General features: G+C 35.7%; 1 protein-coding gene across 1 annotated transcript; it reads left to right on the forward strand.

Moving 5' to 3' along the window:
• Window positions 1–15,534: 15,534 nt before the first annotated feature.
• LOC137727625 (LRR receptor-like serine/threonine-protein kinase RGI2) lies at window positions 15,535–19,395 on the forward strand. Its single transcript, XM_068466449.1, has 2 exons — window positions 15,535–18,508; window positions 18,878–19,395. Exons 1-2 carry the CDS (start codon window positions 15,535–15,537, stop codon window positions 19,393–19,395), a joined length of 3,492 nt encoding a protein of 1,163 aa, XP_068322550.1.
• Window positions 19,396–20,645: the final 1,250 nt, after the last annotated feature.

Below are 20,645 nucleotides of genomic sequence, written 5' to 3' on the forward strand. Positions count from 1 at the left end.
TGACACACTTGCATACAAATCGATTTCCAATTGCTTTTCCAATAAACCATGAACCTCAACGCCCTAGATTAATCGTGAACAGCACTAATTAACCCTTAGATTCCTTAAGTCATTGAATTGGATGGAATACGCATCGGCAACCAAATTATTCTTCAATAGTTCCCTACATGAACAACATAATAGAGATACAATCAAAGATCATTAAGCTTTGTGAAAATCATAAGCATTGACAAGGCATTCGTAACTATGAACAGTATGATACTCCTGCCAGGAATCTACTTAACACGATTGTGACTAGTAACCTCCACTACTTGCAAATATAAGTTCATAACGATTAGGTGAAACTCCCTTATATTTTAGCATCAAATTCATGCATGCAAACTAAGTGTGCACCCTTAATCAACAAACAAGAATAAGTTCTTAATCAAGCAGTTAAGTAAATTGCATTCACGATTTATGAAATCACAACTGGAAGTAATCAATTCATATTGGAAATATGTTCATAGCTTTGAATTCTCCTCTAGCTAAAACGAGTTTAGCTCCTCATGTTCGCAATTAAACCAAGAAAACTTAAATTAAACATTGAAAACAATAGATTGAATACACCTAGAAACGCTATAGCAATCCAAACTTGAATGGCAAGCACGGCTCCAAGCTATCCTCTCTCCTTTCTCCTTGAAAAGTTGCGGCACAAGGGTGATTGTGGCTGAAATTGTGTTATGGTATATTAGGGTGATGGATGGATGAATGGTTGAATGAATGGTTTTTAGGGATTTGCGGCAAGCTCTTTATTTATATGGGAAGGAAGGGGCACAGCTGGGAATTAAATTGGAAAAGGTTTAAGACTCCAAATCCTCCAAGAAAAGGGTAACAAATCAGAATCCCAAGAGGAAAAGGGAACGGGATATGCGGCAAGCCAAGAAAGAAAGGGAAATGTGACTTCCTTGCACGGCAAGGAATGATTCCTTGCAGATTTGATGCAACATCCCTTTAGGACTGGGATTAGGGCTTCTAGAACATATATTTAAGTGTCCTAAATTAATTAGGACCCCCCTTAACAGCTGGAAATTAAGTAGTGAAGGATTAGGATTGACTAAGTCAAAATAAGGTAGTTTGGCTCTTGTTTCCTTCTTTCTTGCTGATTCCTTGTCTTCCAAGTCTTGAATTAATTTCTTCAGCCCTTTAGCATATTCCTAGCCCTTCTTGAACTTCAATTTCGTCCATCCACCTTACTCCATGCATGTGTTATCCATCCCAAGCTCAAAACTGCTCTAAAATGCTCCAAATTGCACTTTCTTGCTACATTAGCCTTTTGGACCTACAAACACATGAAAATACCTTAAGTCACTATAATAAATAGAAACTAACTAAGTAAATGCAAGGAAATAGGCTAATAAAGTCGCATAAAATATGTTCCTATCAGTTTCACATGTTCTCAGCATTTGCATAAATTAAATGGCTTTCGTCACCCTTTAGGTGTCGGCTAGCAAATAACCATCCCGATGTCTCAAGGACATCGGGATCGGCGCGTGTCATAGAAAGACCAAAATGATTAATGGTGGATAATCTCAGGGACAACTTCTATTGATTTCAAATCTTAGGGACCAAAGTGAAGAGGTATGCAAATCTCATAGACCATTTTGGCTAAAAAGCCTATGATATATTTAGCTGTTTGGTAGAATTTGTTTCTTGGTACATTTAGAATCTAAATGTACCAAAAGTCGGTATGTTTATTTTCAAATGTATCATAAATTTTAAATACATTTTTTTACAACTATATGTAAAATTTTGACAAATCAATGAAGTTTTGTTACGAAAGTATTGATGATGTAATGGAGGAATAGACTAACTAAATATAATAACAGAAACAAAAAGTTCTTTTTTTTTTTTTTTTTTTGAAGTGATAGTAAGGATTAGTTAAATAATTATTTTTAATAAGCCACAAATTTAAAATTCCTATATTGTAGGGAATTAGTTGTTAGCTAGATTAAGTGGATATATATATATATATATATATATATATATATATATATATGTGTGTGTGTGTGTGTGTGTGTGTGTGTGTGTGTGTATGTAATAAATAGAAAAATGTTGAGTTGACAATTGATTGAAGCATTTGAATCAAATTTTGCAAAGAAACACATGTTTAGTCTAAATAAATTGGAAAGAAGGTACAAGTGTCACCAGTCCCAGACAAAGAAGAAGTTAAGGTCAAGATATTTCCCAAAATGGCAAAAAGATCTATGTAGGGAATTCCAATTACTCCTTTGAATTTGTTTATTTATTTTATTTGCAGATTTAAACGTAGCAAAAGTAAATTGATAAAACATGATGTACCAAAGAAATAGATTATGATGATATTTTCAAGTTAATTATCACTAACCAGTTAGCATTTCCCATTAAGATTTTATGTTTTTCGAAGAGAAGCCATAAAAAAAGTACTCATTTATGAAAGTGCCACATCAATTTTTGAAAAGTAGGAGGGAGTGACATCCACTAATTTGAAAATCATTAACTTTTGTGGTATAGGTCTATTGATTCATCAACTTTACCATTTTTGCTGAAACTATTCAGAAGGTGTTTGGTAAACTAAAAAAATAGGAGATTATTTTGGAAGCTGTGGTGATTGATAGATGAAATAATCAGAAAAGCCGAAGCAGCTAAATGCTGCTTTGGAAAATTGGCTTTTTTTTCAAAGCACGCGGAGCTACAGTGCATCTTTAATGAAACTTTCTAAAGTCCAATAACACCCTTGTCATTTTTACAAAATGACAGACCATGTCCTTAATACTTAAACTGGAATCTCTCACACTCGTTCACCCTTTCCCTTACATCAGAGTAGGACCGTAGCCGTCTCGCCCACTCCCGTTGAACACCGACCACCACCACTGCACCAACATTCATCCCTATTCTTTGTCCAGATCCTCCAAATATACAAATAAGAAAATGATTCAATCTTTTTGAGAAACCATTTTTGAAAATTTTCCTATTGGATATTATCCCAGAATCCGAGTGAGAATTAACCCAGAATCCGAGCAAGAACTAGTCCAGAATCCAAGCGAGAAAAATATTCTTGCTTGCAAAAAAAAAAAAGTCAAAATAGATGAAAGATGACATGCCCCGACCCTGATATTCTCCCAAATTTTCATTTAATCCCAATTAAAACTTCACACAAAGGTTCAAATATTTACCCAGTCGTCGATTAGGAATGAATTGGTCTTTGATTAGTTGTAATGGCACTGGTGATGCTTCGTTGGTTTCTGGGCAGAAAATATAGAGCATGCATTAGCTATAGTCCTTCAAATTTAACCTCAAACTTCACAGATAAAGTCAAGATAGTTACCCAGAGTTGAGATTTGGCGATTGGTGTAGATTCAGTCTTGAGTTTGCCGGAAAAATGACCATGAAGGTCAACGGATTTCTGGGCATGAACACAGAGAGGGCATTGGGGTTAAATCCTAAGAATTTCATGCCAAAATTCAATATGTAGGATACAGAAGTTGTACCTGAGATTAAATGAAGGTTGAATTGAGTTTGAAGCACCCAAATTTCGTTGAGCCTCAGGTCAACTCGTCGAAGAGTTTTTCACCGAGAAGGAAGGGTTAGCTTTCTTCATTTTTGAGTACTTGATCTTCACATGCAACGCCACCATTCAAATCCATAGGTCAAACTACACCTAAAACAAGGAATATTGGTATGGATTTCACTCGGAAAGTTGATCTTGTCAATGATCTTGAGGTAGATGAGAATCAGAAAGTCGATCTTGAGGTAGATGAGAAGGAACTTCTGGACGATGTGGTCCTCAGAGTGGAGAAAATCAGATGAAAAAAAAAAATTAGGCAAAAAGGATAACTCTAGAATTCTAGATGGGAGAGAGAGACAAAGAGAGAAGGATGAGAGAGGGAGTGGGTGGCTAACTGATTTTGTCTTGATTCTTGCCGGAGAGCTCAGGGATTTGAGTTCTCAGATTTTCTTATCCCCAGCACCCAAAACATGATTTCGTAACCCAAACTTAGGGTTAAATTCGTAGGGGTGGAGATGATGATAATCTGGTGGTGAGATGGTCTGAGATCGAAGGTTTGTGTATAGAGTTATCTTGGTGGAGGAGAGAGTACAGAGAGAGAGAGCTGAGAGTTTTTGAGAGAGTTCGGGAGTGTAGAGAGAAAGGAAGAGACAGGGAGAAGGGTAATGGGGTGTGGGCCCCATGGCCACATAAAATCGTCACATAAAAATAGTAATATTAAATAAAATATCATAATAACACACAGTCACAGCTGTTTTATATAAAAGTTTACCAAACACTATAATACTACTTTTTTTTCCAAAAGCACTTTTACAAAAAAGTTTACCAAACACTCTGCTGCTTTATTTCACAGCTGCTTATTCTCACAACACAGCAAAAATATTTTTTTCAAAGCACATCAATACTATGCACGCGCTCACACGTGTGCATGAGATATTTTTTGAATCACTACTTGCTCTGTGCGACTTACACATTTTAAATGAATAATATTAGACCATAATAGAAGAAACCCCCCATAAACTAATCAAAGCAGCTGAATCCGCATAATAAAATCGGTCTTTCAGTTTCAATCTACATTCTAATGAAGTTACATTAAAAATAGAGAAAATAATATTTAATAAATAACTGATTGAATTACATTATTACTAACCCATTGTGAGGTACTAATAATAAAAAAAAACATTGTACAGAAAAAAGTTAAATATTAAACACACTGTTTATCGTTGCACAATAAATAGTTAAATATTAAAATTAAAACACTGTTTATAACTGTTTATATGACGAAAATACCATTGCCACAGTTGATACACTATTTTGAGCTACTTTTGAAATTTTTTGTTTGAGGGACATTTATGTCCAATTTGTTTTGATGAAGCCTGTGACCCAAAAAACCACTGTTCAAAAGCCCTGCCGGCTTTATATATAGATTTTCCATGCACACAGTAAACAATTTAAAATCATTAACTTTTGTCACCATATTTTTCATCCGCACATGCTAGACGTAGAACTTCGAGTTTTGACCAATATTACCAAACAACCAATTGACCATTTGAACTGGTCCTTGTACATTTACCATCTATACGAAGCACTAATTCACCACTCTTTTCTAAACCAACTGGCTTGAGTACACGTTCAAGTGGTCGAAGTGGTAGAGTAAATAATTTGGCCCACGACAATGCCACACCATAATCTTTCATCACCCATATATGAAGTGAAGAATTGTATTCCTCTATATCCTTTTGAACTTCAATAAGAATAAGTACTTGGAGGAGTATTGTAGAAAAACTTTTTTCTCAAATCTTCGGATACCATATATCTCGCCAAATAGTTCACTAGACACATCAAATGACAGGATGAAGCAATTTCCATTCTGGCAGAACTGAACCCAATGCAAGCATTATTGACAAAAATCGAACTATAAAAAGAAGAAAATAATCCAAAGCTTGGATGAACATCATCCCACTAAGACTCTTCCAAGGGCCTGGATAATGAACAAATTTCAACTCGACATGATCTTATGGCCTCGGAATATAACTCACACCTCTAAACATCTTGTAGTCATTGGTACACATCATAAGCAAAGGCATAATTTACTTCATGATCACCAGGATCCCTAATCGAGGTAACACTAGGGGTTAGGCAAAACCATAATCCTTCTTATATAAGGGTTCCAAATAACTATGGTGAACATGTGAAGTCAACATTATTAGTGTTAGAGTAAATGTAGAAATATAGAGAATAATCTGAATGATGACTTTGAGGTACGACTTAAATCGTTTCCTTAAATTGTTATTTGCCCTCACTCGAATGAGTTTGCTAAAGGGTTCTTGGCAAATCACTTCCACGATACAACAAAATATGGATTCGATTAGCAAAACTGAATTATATTCCCTTAGAAATAACTATAAAGAAATTGTATGAATGTGATAGAGAAAGAAGAGAGCAAGGAATGTAGAAACAAATTTCTGAAATTGTGTGTGAAACATTATGCCACAATAGGTATTTATAGGCATTAAAACATCCGTTCATTGAGTCCTTTCATTTTAGTTGAAGATATAGAATCCTTCTTAATAGTGTTGACCCAAAAGACATGTCTTCTATTTAGAATTTTCAGAAAATAAATTTGACTAATTACAACTTTTAATTCTACTCATACAATTTGAGTAAGCATCAAGTCTTTTAACTAAAAATTGTAACCATTCAACAAGATATACAAAAAGTTCAATGAAACCCAACATTTTGTAAAGGTTGCCGACTGTAACTTGCTACGCTTTGCAGCACCACACACATGCTGCACAATGCAGCACCAAATCATATATATATATATATATATATATTCTTGAAATATTCAACAATCCTTTCCTATTTTAAGAATATATAATAAATGGTATTACAATACTTCTCTCTTTTTAATTAATCACAAGCATACCGATATAATCATGCTTACAATAATGGTGTCTTTCGAATTAAACTTTTAATTAGTGTAAGTAATTCAAAGTTATAACGAATGCGATGGTGACCTAAGTTTAAACCAACCATTCTTATATTAAAACCAGAACCACTACACACATGACTATGTTTTATTTCCTTAAAGAAATTTCTGAACTAATTAAGCATTATTATGGCCTTATGCTTCATCCTTGTTTCATGAACATTTACAAGAGAAAACCCAACTCTTGGTAGAAGCAGCACCACTTCTTATGTTCATATAGGTGAGGTTTCTTCCCATGTCCCTGCTACTACAGACATAACTACAAATAACCTCATTAAGAGATAAAATTCATCCTCCTAAACGTAGCAGTCTTGCACTGATCATTTTGGAATAAGCTATATATTAATTTTCAGTGCTTTCACAACCACTTATCAATAACTTGTTATTACCCATTAAACTTTTAAACTAGTGATGTTCCAGATAAAGTCGGGTTACCATTATTGGTGGCTGATTTTCAGTAAAGGGTTTTAGCCCAATTCCACTAAATGTACTAACTACCAAAGTTCTTGAAAGTGCTTTCATTAACAGATTCGCCAAGTTATTACTTGATTTAACATAAACAATATTAATAACTCCATTAGTTATTAATTGCTTGACATATTCACGTCTCAAGTTAATATGTCTAGACTTTCCTTTGTATATCTTATTGTATACTCTAGACAAAGTAGCCTCACTATCACAGTATAAAGAAATAGATGGCATTGGTTATGGCCATAACTCTATTTCTAATAACAAATTTCTAATACATTCCGCTTCTTTACTTGCTGCCGCTAATGCTATAAATTCAGATTCCATAGTTGAATGTGCTATACGTGTTTGCTTCTTTGAAGCCCAAGAAATTGCTCCTCCGGCAATTGTAAAAATCCACCCTTATGTAGACTTATTATCATTAGCACTTGTTATCCAACTTGCATCCGAATATCCTTCAAGTACTTCTGGAAACTCATAGTAAGTTAAACTTAGGTTAATAGTTCTTTTAAGATAACCAAAAATTCTATTTATTTCTTTCCAATAGGCAGTACCTGGATAACTAGTGTATCTAGAAAGTTTGCTTAGTGCAAATGCGATATCTGGCCTGGTACAATGCATGGTATACATTAAACTTTCAATTACACTAGCATACTCAAGATGTGCAACAAACCTACATAAGGGGTATTTGCTTCTTTTATTTGTAGATGCTTAAACTTAAGAAGCAATTTTTTCTATATAATGTGACAGACACAAGGCGTAACCCCTATTATGCTTATTTACTTTAATTCCCAAGATAGTATCTACTTCATTCAAGTTCTTCATTTTGAATTTTGAGTTTAGATACTTTTTAGTTTCAGATACACCTTTCATGTTTGTACCAAAAATTAGCAAGTTGTCGACAGATAAACATATAACAACCCCATAATCATTTGTGAATTTAGAGTATATGCATTTATCAGCACTATTATGTCTAAATCCATATGATAAAATGATAATATCAAACTTTTCATGCCATTGTTTTGGTGCTTGCTTCAATCCATATAACGACTTGACTAATTTACAAACTTTCTTTTCATTACCAGGGAGAACAAACCCTTCTGGTTGTTCCATATAGACTTCATCATCTAAATCACCATTTAAAAATACCGTTTTTACATTCATTTGATGCACATGCAAATTATATAACGAAGCCAATGCCAACAATATTCTAATTGATGTGATCCTAGCTACTGGTGCATATGTATCGAAATAGTCTATTCTTTTTCTGCTTAAAACCCTTGGCAACAGCCTGGCTTTAAATGTCTGAATAGACCCGTTTGTATCGTATTTTCTTCTAAACACCCACTTACAACCTATTGCTTTTGATCCTTCTACTAAAACCCATGTTTGATTAGATCATCTATAGCTTCTTTCCAAAAGGCTTCATCTCTTGAAGTCAATGCTTCGCTTAGACTTTTAAGGTCATCCTAAACATTCAACAATATGGGTATTTTTTTGAGAACCTTCTTTCTATTTCCTTAGACTAAAAATACAATAGATTGAGACGAAATAAAATCAGAGCCTAGAGTATTTCCTTTTCTTACCCTTTGTCTTGTCCTTGGTTCATTAGCAGTTTCAGACTGTTTTCTTTTTTCACCTTGAGAATGACTAGTAGCCGAATTAGAGGAAGGTGTTTGATCATTCTGTTTTCCAGGCATTGAGTAGTCATTATAAAGTTTATTTTCTATAAATTCAACATCTCTAGGCTCAACTACTATATTTGAGTCTAAATTAAGCAACCTATATGCCTTTGAATCTTCTGCATATTCTACAAATATGCTTTTAATTTCTCTTGGACTCAATTTAGATCTCTTAGGATTGAGTGCCTTATAAAAAGCTACGCAACCCCATACTCTCAGATATGACAAATTTGGTTTTCTTCCTTTCCAAATTTCATATGGTGACACATGTGTCTTTGTAGTTGTAATTCTATTGTGTATATGGCATGCAATAAACAATGCTTCACCCCATAAATATTTTGGAGTATTAGCATTAATCATCATAAAATTAATTATTTAAGTGAGTGTCCTATTTTTTCTTTCTGCCAAACCATTTTGTTGTGGTGTATAAAGTGTAGTTCTTTGATGTGTAACACCATGCTCTTCACAAAAAAATATCAAATTCATGTGAAAAATATTCACCACCTCTATCACTATGAAGGCATTTAATTTTCCTTCATTTTTGGTTTTCAACTTTAGCTTTATAGTGCTTAAAACACTCAAAAACTTCATCTTTATTAGACAATAAATAAACATAAGTTAACTTAGAACAATCATCTATAAATGTGATAAATTATCTTTTTCCTCCTCTTATTAAAATAACATTGAATTCACATATGTCAGAATGTATTAAGTCTAATAAATTTGTATTTCTTTTAGTATTTGGAAAAGGTTTCTTAGTCATTTTCGCTTGAATACATCTTTCACATTTATCATTATAATCATCATTGCAAGCAATTAAACCTAGTGTGCGCATGCATTTTAAAGATCTAAAATTTATATGTGCTAAACGTAATTGTCATAAATGAGAGGAAGATTCAACAATATAAGCAAAAGAATTCACTTTATTATTAATACTTAGTTTGAACATCCCATCACAAGAATACCCCTTCCCAACAAACATCCCATTTTTCGACATTATTAACTTGTCAGACTCAAGAATAGTCTTTATATCGTTCTTACATAATAAATTTGCAAACACAAGATTCTTTCTAATTTCTGGAACATGCAGTACATTTAGCAATGTCAATTTCTTCCCAGAAGTAGACTCAAGTTCAACGGTTCCTTTTTCTAGAACTTTGGCGGAATTATGAGTCCCCATTAAAACCTCTTGATTGTCCGTTGATGCTTCATATGTCTTGAATTGTGCCTTGTCATTGCACACATGTATAGTAGCCCTTGAGTCGAGCCACCAATCAGAGGATTTTATTGCCACTGCCATATTCAATTCGGTAATCATGCCAATATGCCTCATTGATACCATTGCAACAAGGTTATCAATTCCAAGGTTTTCCACCATATTTGGCTATTGGTCTTGTTGGCATATTCCTCACTTACTTTTATGTGTCTACAATTACGAATGTAATGGCCTTTATCAGACACCATTTGCATTTTTTTTATTGTTGTTGGAATTGGTCTTCTTAAAGTTCCCTTTGTCAATTTTGACTTTGAAGATCTTTTTATATTTGTTACTAGGGCTGGGTTCGGTTTTTTCTCAAAACCGAAACCGAACCGAAATTTCGGTTCGGTTCAATTTTTTTTCGGTTTTTTTTGGTTCGGTTTTTTTTCGGTTCGGTTTTTCTCGGTTCGGTTTCGGTTTTTTTTCGGTTTTTTTTTTTTTTTTTTTTTTTCTCTTCTCCCTCCAAAATTATTAAAAAAAAAAAAGGAAATATGAAAGTTCACATTCATATTAAGAGGCCAGGCGGAATGAAAAATAAGGAGGAGGAGGGTTAGGGTTACAGTTAAGGGTTTTGTTAAAAAGATTAAAAAATTAAAAATAATCTCACAAATCCTAGAGGCATGAGGGTTCGAACCCATGCCTCCATGCTTGTAAAGTTTCACTGAAACCAACTTGGCAACAGGTTCTGTTTTGTTATGATTGTATGACTAAACTATTTATAAATATTCAAAAAAATTATATATATATATATATATTTCGGTTCGGTTCGGTTTCCGAGCCTCAAAAACCGAAACCGAACCGGTCAGATTCGGTTCGGTTCGGTTTGACAATTTTGGTTCGGTTTTTTTTTCGGTTCGGTTTTTTTCGGTCTCGGTCCGGTTCGGTTTTCGGTTTTTTTCGTTTTTCGGTTTTTTGAACCCACCCCTATTTGTTACCTTCGACAATGTTAACTTTAGAGGAATCTTAATTTGCAAAATTCTTATCACGATTTTGAGTTTCTCTTCAATTTGAATACCCTTTTTCAAATCCTCCAAACTAATATCTTCCACCAAGTGTAGATGTTTCTTTCTATAATTATTCCATGTTTGGGGTAATTTTACCATAATAGCCCCAACTATCATAGGATCCGGAATAACTATTTTAAGTTCACGAAGCTCTAAGACCAAGACCAATAATTCATGAACTTGGTCTAGGATGAGTTTGTTATCAAACATAGTGAGTTCATAATATTTGAACATTAAAAATTTATCGGTACCTCTTTTCTCCGTTGTTTACTTGTGTTCAAGTGCTTCCCAAATTTCCTTTGGAAATTGAATGTGTGCGTACATGTCATATAAGTGATCAGATAATGTGCCCAAGATGTGTCCTCGACATACCAATTCATCTTTTTCATGCTTCTTTCGATCGACAACTATTTTGTCCAAATCTTTGTCACTTGGTTCACAAATAGGCTCCAATTTCGGGTCCAACATTATGACATATAGAACAGTAAGCATGAAACACATCTTGTCCTTCTATCGAGTGAAATTTGATCCATCAAATTTGTCTACCTTGTAGACATCTTGTTTGATAATCTTCAAAGCCATGTTATCAGATTTGTTCTCTATGACGAAAATAACACTTTAAGATTGTTAGAGTAAATGTAGAAATATAGAGAGGAATCTGAATGATGACTTTGAGGTACGACTTGAATCGTTTCCTTAAAGTTTTATTTGGTCCCACTTGAATGAGTTTATTAAAGGGTTCTTGGCAAATCACTTCCAGGATACAACAAAATATGGATTCGATTAGCAAAACCGAATTATATTCCCTTAAAAATAACTAGAAAGAAATTTTATGAATGTGATGGAGAAAGAAGAGAGTAAGGAATGTAGAAACAAAGTTATAAAATTGTGTGTGACACATTATGTCACAATATGTATTTATAGACATTAAAGCGTCCGTTCATCGAGTCCCTTCATTTTAGTTGACGATATACAACTTTTCTTAATAGTGTTGACCCAAAAGACATGTCTTCTATTTAGAATTTTCAGAAAATAAATTTGACCAATTACATCTTTTACTTCTACTCATACAATTTGAGTATCATGTCTTTTAACTAAAAATTGTAACCATTCAACAAGATATACAAAAGGTTGAATGAAACCCAACCTTTTGTAAAGGTTGCTGACTGTAACTTGCTGTACGCTACAACACCACACACATGCTACACAATGCAGCACCAAATCATATATATATTCTTGAAACATTCAACAATTAGGAGCAACAAGGCATATGCGTTACAAGTTCCGATCACATCCGTATCCCGATCCAAATCTATTATGTCTCCATACATAACATCTCAATGGATTCTTAAGCTTTGCAAACTCGTCCAATGCAGCATTACCTCAACGCAATTTGCAAGTATGTACGTTTTCTCTCGTTGGGTTTGAACGGTTCAGAAACCTATACTAGAACGAGTTCAACATCATCCTTTCGTTTGCGAACGAAAGTAGAGCTTTTGGTCATACAATTCCATGACTTGCACACTGCAGTACATTTCAGTAAAGATTTGATGGGCAACTTCAAGAAGATTTTGTGTACAATTTCTTCGGGAAGGAGGAGGACTTATGGTGGCAGCCTTCTTGCGTACGAATTTGCCCTAATTTTCAATGGAAGAAAGTATATCTAGTCCAAACCCTATTCTCCTTCTACCAAAAAAACCCTATTCTTGTTTTCTCCCTGGGAATTTAGAATTCTCCTTGTTTTGGCTAGGAAACTACAATAACGAGGAAATACCAGCAATATTCACTCTTCTCTAGCTGATTAATAAGTGAAATTTATGACCTCGTAGTCCGCACAGATGCCTATTTTTCATTCATCCTTCGCATTATTAGACTAGACAGAAGGATTAATTTCGAACTGGACATTGTACATTGCGAGACATGGTGTAATATTGTTAACTTTAAAAATAAATTGAGATTTCTTTATTTAATTAATGGTAATGATAGGAAGACCAAAATTTTAAATTAAATTTTGTAAACTAAATGATGTGATTATTGATAATTAGATTATTACTTAAATATTGATTAACGTGCTTATTTTCTACTCATGACACATAATTTAGTTTGCAAATTTGGTCTCTCTTTAATTAATTAATAGATAAATGTTAAGGAGACTCTCAAAAGTGGGACTCTTCCTGGAACACAGATCCTCTCTGGATCTGTGCAACTGGAGCCTAGAGATCAATGGATCCGGCTCATTGAAATTTGATTCAACAGCTACGGATTAGATAAACTAATTGTTGTTATACAATATATTTCGATGTACTTTGTCTTATTCAATATATTTTGATGTACTTTGTTTTCTTCATTTAGCTACATTAAATTCATTATAATACATTTTGGTGCATACATTTAGGTACACATATTTCCGTACATACATTTCGATACAAACATTTAGGTACATTAATTCAATATAATACATTTCGGTACATACATTTTGGTGCATACATTTTGGTACACATATTTAGGTACATTAATTTAATATAATACATTTCAGTGCATATATTTCAGTACATACATTTCGGTACTAACATTTAAATACATTAGTTTAATATAATACATTTCGATATATACATTTAGGTATATTAATTGAGTCTTTCAAGTTTGAAGAATATTATTAAAAAAAATTAATAAATTTAAAAAAAAATATGGTCAAAAAATAAATTAAAATTTGTATATTAATATATTTAAATATTTAATGGGAGACATTAAATAAAATGCACATTAATTATTTTAAATTAAGGACACATCAAGGGACTATAATCAATATATAATCTAACACCAGGTTTATTTTAAATTTCAATCTTCTTGAAGGATTAAAGTTAAAAAAAACCCCATAAATATAGGAAATCTATAAGGGAAGGGATCCCCATTTTTTTTTTTCTTCATAAAAATGGGGAGTAGTTGTGGGGTCCACACTACATCGAACTTTAACAATCCGAACCGTCTATTTTTCAAGTTGCACCTCATAGATAATCCTTGTAAAATATTAGCCAAATAGGAAATGTTTAAGAGGGGAAGGGCGGAGAATTCGAAACTATTACAATAATAAGGTCCGGATGAACATCATTAAGACTAAGAATCTTTCATGAATGCATGGGTAGAAACCCAACACCATATCCACTAAGATATTGGACTATATGTATTACAAAAACATAAATTGAATTGACAAATGTCTTCAAATCTAAGTAAATTATAAAGACGGTAATCAACTTTGTAAGGTCATCATAAACTCAACTATATCACTAGATGAAGAGTTTATAGATGATCTTGTATTAGCAATACCTTAGCTATTATAACTTGTGAGTTGCGACCCACCGAAAAATAAGGGTCTATTTGGTATCCCATTTGAAATTTTTATCATTTTTCAAAACTTGATTGGTTTGCGATTTAAAACTTTTAAATCTTATAACTTAAACTAGACAAAGAGGTCTAAAAAGAGGGAATCGCAGGAGAGGGAGAAAGATGAGAGAGGAGGAAAGAAAGTAAGAGATGATTGAATGAAAGAGAAAGAAGAGAGAGGATCAGACGAGATAGAGAGGAAGATGAGTGAGAGAATGAAAAGAGCGAATTAGAAAAGAGACGAAAAAGGTAAAAAAAAATTGAGGAGAGAGAAAGAAGAAAAGAGAGATAGATTTGGAGTAAGACTAAGAGGGGAGGAGGGAGAGAAAAGAAATGAGTGAGTTTAAGTTTAAAAACTCTAAAAACTCACTTTTTATATTTTTAGAGAATAAACTATAGTTTTGAGTTAGTTTTAAGTTCAGTTTTTAAAAATAGTCCTATCAAACAAGTTTTTAAGGCTTAAAACTTGAAAATTGTTTTTAAGTATAAAAACTTGGATTCAAGTACAATACCAAACAGGCCCTAAAAGATTTGAACGGGAGATTATGGATTATTAGAGCACAGTGCAAACTTTGAGAATCAATTAGAGATTGTACTAAATTACTAATTGATAAACCTTGCATTCAGAGATGAATTTGTCTTAAAACTTAAAATAGTACTAAGTGATGCTTATATTGTTACCAGTGCCACACGAATTCCTGTGTTTATATAATAATTCTGGCCATTGCTGCCTGTTTGCTCAAAGACTATTAGTTAGCCAACAGCTACATTATTGAAAATTTTGAAACCAAATCCTTTAATTTGTAGTAAAAAGCAAGAGAATCCAAGATGAATGTGACAATGGCCTTCATAAGAGGGCTCTTTTATCAAAACTAAGAACAGCCCATTTCACTGAGTTTTTGAGGAAAACAATGCAACACACATGGTGTAGGTGCTCATGACTAATCTAACTATGAGGCCTATTCAATTCAATTGCACTTAAAATATGTAGCCAAGAACAGAACCCCGAGGTGAAGGTGGTGGAGCTGGTCTGCCTCAATTCTTTAATCTCTCTCTCTCTCCTTCCTTTTTCTTGCTTGACTGCAAGGGATGCATGCATATATTATATAGTAATGTAGACTAATTGCACTAGGCAACTAGTAGAGTTTAGGAAAAGAATCAAGAAAAGAGAGAGACCCAATGCAAAACCAAGAGTTGTGGTTAGGGTTTTGAGGCAAACTTTGTCAATGCCAATGCTGAGCAGCAAGCACTCCTCTCTCCTCTCCTACAACCACCACCAAATGCCGAGGCAATCCCTCACCACTCGCTGCTACCACCACCACCACCACCACTTGCTCTCTCCTCTCCTCGTCTTCCTCTTGCTATCCACACTTCTACCGCTTTCAGCTACAAACATTGAGGTTGTCACACTACATTCATGGCTTCAAACCTCTACCTTGCCCCCGCCGTCCTCATCGGATTTCTCCAACTGGAACCCTAAAGACCCCAACCCTTGTAGCTGGTCCTACATAACCTGTTCTCCTCAAAACTTTGTCACCGAAATCAATATCCAATCCCTTGAACTAGCCCTTCCCTTTCCTTCCAATCTCTCCTCCCTTGCCTCTCTCCAAAAGCTCATCATTTCTGGTGCTAACCTCACCGGGACACTCTCACCTGATATCGGATACTGCAATGCACTTACTGTCATTGATGTTAGCTCAAACGGTCTTGTGGGAGAATTTCCTTCAACCATTGGAAAGCTGCAAAATCTTCAGGACTTGATTTTAAATTCTAATCAACTCACTGGGCAGATACCAAAAGAGCTTGGAGATTGCACCAGCCTGAAGAATCTCCACGTATTTGACAACTATCTCTCCGGGAGTATTCCTGCCGAGCTTGGAAAACTAGTAAACTTGGAAGTTATTCGTGCCGGTGGGAACAAAGACATTTCAGGAAAAATCCCCGATGAGCTTGGAAACTGCAAGAACTTGCTGGTGCTTGGCCTTGCTGATACTAAAGTTTCCGGCTCCTTACCTGCTTCATTAGGTAAACTACGCATGCTGCAAACTCTGTCTGTTTATACCACAATGATTTCGGGTGAGATTCCGCCGGAGATTGGCAACTGTTCGGAGCTTGTGAACTTGTTTTTGTACGAGAATGATCTGTCCGGTTCGCTACCATCAGAGTTAGGTAAGCTTCAGAAATTGGAGAAGATGTTACTGTGGCAAAACAATCTGGATGGTAAAATTCCTGAGGAAATTGGTAACTGCAGAAGCTTGATGACCATAGATCTCTCTTTGAATTCTGTCTCTGGAAGCATACCACAATCATTTGGGAACCTCTCGAATCTCCAAGAGCTTATGCTTAGCAACAATAACATTTCTGGTTCAATCCCATCAGTTCTTTCCAATGCTACAAAACTCTTGCAACTTCAGCTCGACACTAATCAGATTTCGGGTTTAATCCCAACTCAGTTTGGAATGTTGCCAGAGCTGACAGTGTTTTTCGCTTGGCAGAACAAACTCGAAGGCAGCATTCCATCCGAATTGGCTAGCTGTAAGAGCCTTCAGGCTCTTGATCTCTCACACAATGCTCTCACCGGTAGCTTACCTCCTGGCCTATTTCAGCTCCAAAATTTAACCAAGCTTCTATTGATTTCTAATGAACTTTCCGGTTCCATACCTTCTGATATTGGAAATTGCAGCTCTCTTATCCGTCTCCGCCTTGTAAACAACAGAATCAGTGGAGAGATCCCAAAAGAAATTGGGTTTCTCGACAACCTTAGCTTCCTTGATCTGTCCGAAAACAATCTTGTTGGTCCGCTGCCTGATGAAATTGGAAAATGCAGTTCACTGCAGCTGCTGAACTTAAGTAACAATACCCTTGGAGGTACATTGCCTAGCCTTTTCTCTTCCCTCACACGGCTTGAGGTACTGGATGTCTCTGTGAATCAAATTTCGGGTCAGATTCCCGAGAGTTATGGCAAGCTTGCTTCACTTAACCGGCTCATCCTCAGCAGGAACTCCCTCTCTGGACTGATCCCCTCTTCCCTTGGTCATTGTTCAAGCCTTCAGCTACTTGATCTTAGCAGCAACAAGCTCAGTGGCGCAATCCCCGAGGACTTGTTTGAGATTGAAGCTCTTGACATTGCTCTAAACCTGAGTTTCAATGCCTTATCCGGTGTAATCCCACCGCAGATATCTGCTCTGAACAAGCTGTTCATACTAGACCTTTCACACAACAAGCTTGAAGGTGACTTGCTGGTGTTATCCGGGCTTGCAAATCTTGTTTCCTTGAACATCTCATATAACAATTTTACCGGCTATCTCCCCGATGAAAAGCTCTTTCGACAGTTGTCACCAACGGACCTGGCAGGAAACAAAGGGTTGTGCTCTAAAGGCCATGACCAATGTTTCGTCAGCAATGGGACCACAGTGAGCATGACAAATAGCGGCCGTTTCAGGAGGTCATGGAGGCTTAAGTTAGCCATTGGATTGTTGATTGCCTTGACCATTGCCTTAGCAATTTTCGGGGCTGTTGCAGTGTATCGAACGCGAAAGATGATGGGAGACGAAAACGATTCTGAGATGGGAGGGGACTCGTGGCCTTGGCAGTTTACTCCCTTCCAGAAGGTAAATTTTTCGGTGGATCAAGTACTAAAATGTTTGGTGGAAACCAATGTAATAGGAAAGGGATGTTCAGGAGTTGTTTACCGGGCGGAAATGGAGAACGATGACATTGCAGTAAAGAAGCTCTGGCCAACAAAGATCGCTACTAGATATGACTGTCAACGTGACAGGTTTGGAATCAATGCAGGTGTTCGCGATTCCTTTTCAGCTGAGGTGAAGACCCTCGGCTCAATTCGCCACAAGAACATTGTTAGGTTCTTGGGTTGCTGTTGGAATCGAAACACGAGACTGCTAATGTATGAGTACATGTCGAATGGGAGCTTGGGCGGTTTACTTCACGAAAGAAGTGGTAACTGCTTGGAATGGGAATTGAGATATCGGATTGTGCTGGGAGCGGCACAAGGCTTGGCCTACTTGCATCACGATTGCGTTCCTCCGATTGTTCACAGGGACATCAAGGCCAATAACATCCTCATTGGTCCGGACTTTGAGCCCTGCATTGCTGATTTCGGGCTTGCCAAGCTTGTTGACGAAGGAGATTTTGCTCGATCCTCCAACACAGTTGCTGGTTCTTATGGCTACATTGCTCCTGGTTAGTACAAATCGTACATTATTTCATCACAATCAGAAACCTCCTTGCATATTCTCAATTTCTATATATAAACAAAGTGATTATAAACTGCATTGACTATGTCTAGAAAATCATTAACTGTATGACAGACCAAAAATCAAACGCCCTTGTGCCACATCAGCTAAGTTAACAATTTTCTTGACTCGGTTGACGGGAATGGGGCAACGTGAAACATGAAATGAATGAACATGAGCCAAAGCCACACAGTTGCAAAAAGTTATATTTTCATCAAAGCACAGGGCATATAAACTTCAAACCATCACAAAAATGTTCATTCATAGCAAGAAACAATATTCTTAGCTAAATGTACCCTTTTCCTGTGATTTACAGAATATGGATACATGATGAAGATAACAGAGAAAAGTGACGTATACAGCTACGGTGTAGTTGTGTTAGAAGTGCTAACAGGGAAACAACCGATTGATCCAACCATACCAGACGGGTTGCACATTGTAGATTGGGTTAGGCAGAAGAGAGGGGGAGTTGAAGTCCTCGATCAAAGCCTACTTGCCCGGCCAGAGTCCGAAATTGAAGAAATGCTGCAGACTCTAGGTGTGGCGTTGCTCTGCATAAACTCAAACCCAGATGACAGACCAACCATGAAAGACGTAGCGGCAATGCTCAAAGAAATAAGGCAGGAGAGGGAGGAGTGCATGAAAGCTAACATGCTTCGAAACGGATCTTCTGAACATGGTGGACAAGAAAATAACATAACCTGCAGTGGAGGAAGCTCATCGGCTATGGCGGTGCAGCAACATTCGTACCCTTCGAGTACCAGCGCAAGTTTCTCAGCATCCTCATTGCTAAACACTTCTCCTCCTCCTAATGTCCGAAAAAGTTCCAAATAATTAATCATCAAATAAGAAGTTGTTTCAGACTTCAGCTAGGAAATTTGTTTTCTGCTTTAAGTTTGGTTACAAATCTCAGGTTTTCTCGTGTAAAAGGGACAAATTTTTTAACAACCAGGAGTAGCAAAAATTTACTTGTTAGTTTTCTTTATAGCGATATCCTTAAAGTTCGGTTGCATAATTTCAAGTGGCATGGAACCATTTAGAATGTGAAAAGTGAAAGCAACCTTTCACCAAAGGTTATTATACAGGGGTGTGATGTTCACACATCCTATTTTACTTTTCACGCACCTTTTTAATTTTTGACCGTCGGATCGAATGAATTGAAAAAGATCAATGGACATAAATTATTAAAAGGTGTGTAAGAAATAAAATAGGATGTGTGGATAACACATCCCATTATATACTCAACTAATTGCATGGTTAATTGCCTAACATGAGTGTTGTAAATTTCTAATTATTCTGAGTTCTGATTGTCTATGCGTTTATTAACACATAATATATTTTCATTAGGTTATTTAGCCAAAAATTAATATAAATTTTACTAATTAGTCATATATCGATAACAAATTTTTAAATTATTTAGCCAAAAATCAATAAAAACTTTACTAATTACGTTATATAAATGATCAATTTTTATTTTGAACTTAATCAATTAGAAATTGTATTACTTAGACACATGTCAATGAAAAATGCCATATGAACTTTAGGCCCGTACAAATGGTTAGAGAATGACTTACATACCCTTCTCCTTCTCTCTTTTTTATTTTTTTTATTTTTATTTGTATCATTTACCCTTCTCTCTCTCTCTCCCGCGCTTCAGTTTTTGCCCTTTCCCTTTCCTTATTTCCTCCTGCAAGAACTTGACATCCATTAATGGCCACCTAACAAACAATTTAACAAAGAAAATTATTCCTTTTGACATTAGTTAGAAGACGGTGGGGGTTATAGACGACGAAGTTAGATCCGTCGTCGTCCCAAGAGATGACGTCGTCGATTGAGGGATCGTTAACGAGCTGACACGTCTTGGTCAGAAACAACGTCGGTAAAGCTCGCTATGACGACTCGCCGAATTTGGACTCGTCGTTCGGCTCCTCCGAAGTCGAAGCCATTACGGAAGCAGTGCATGAACAAAATTAATTGAGACACAAAACAATTGAAATCGAATTTGGAAGATGATGAGAGGAAACTGGAGAGCTGGGGAACTGATCAAGGTGAGATTGTTGGGACACTGGCAAGATCAGTTCATG

The sequence above is a fragment of the Pyrus communis genome, chromosome 3, assembly GCF_963583255.1.
Source record: "Pyrus communis chromosome 3, drPyrComm1.1, whole genome shotgun sequence".
Lineage (NCBI taxonomy): Eukaryota > Viridiplantae > Streptophyta > Magnoliopsida > Rosales > Rosaceae > Pyrus > Pyrus communis.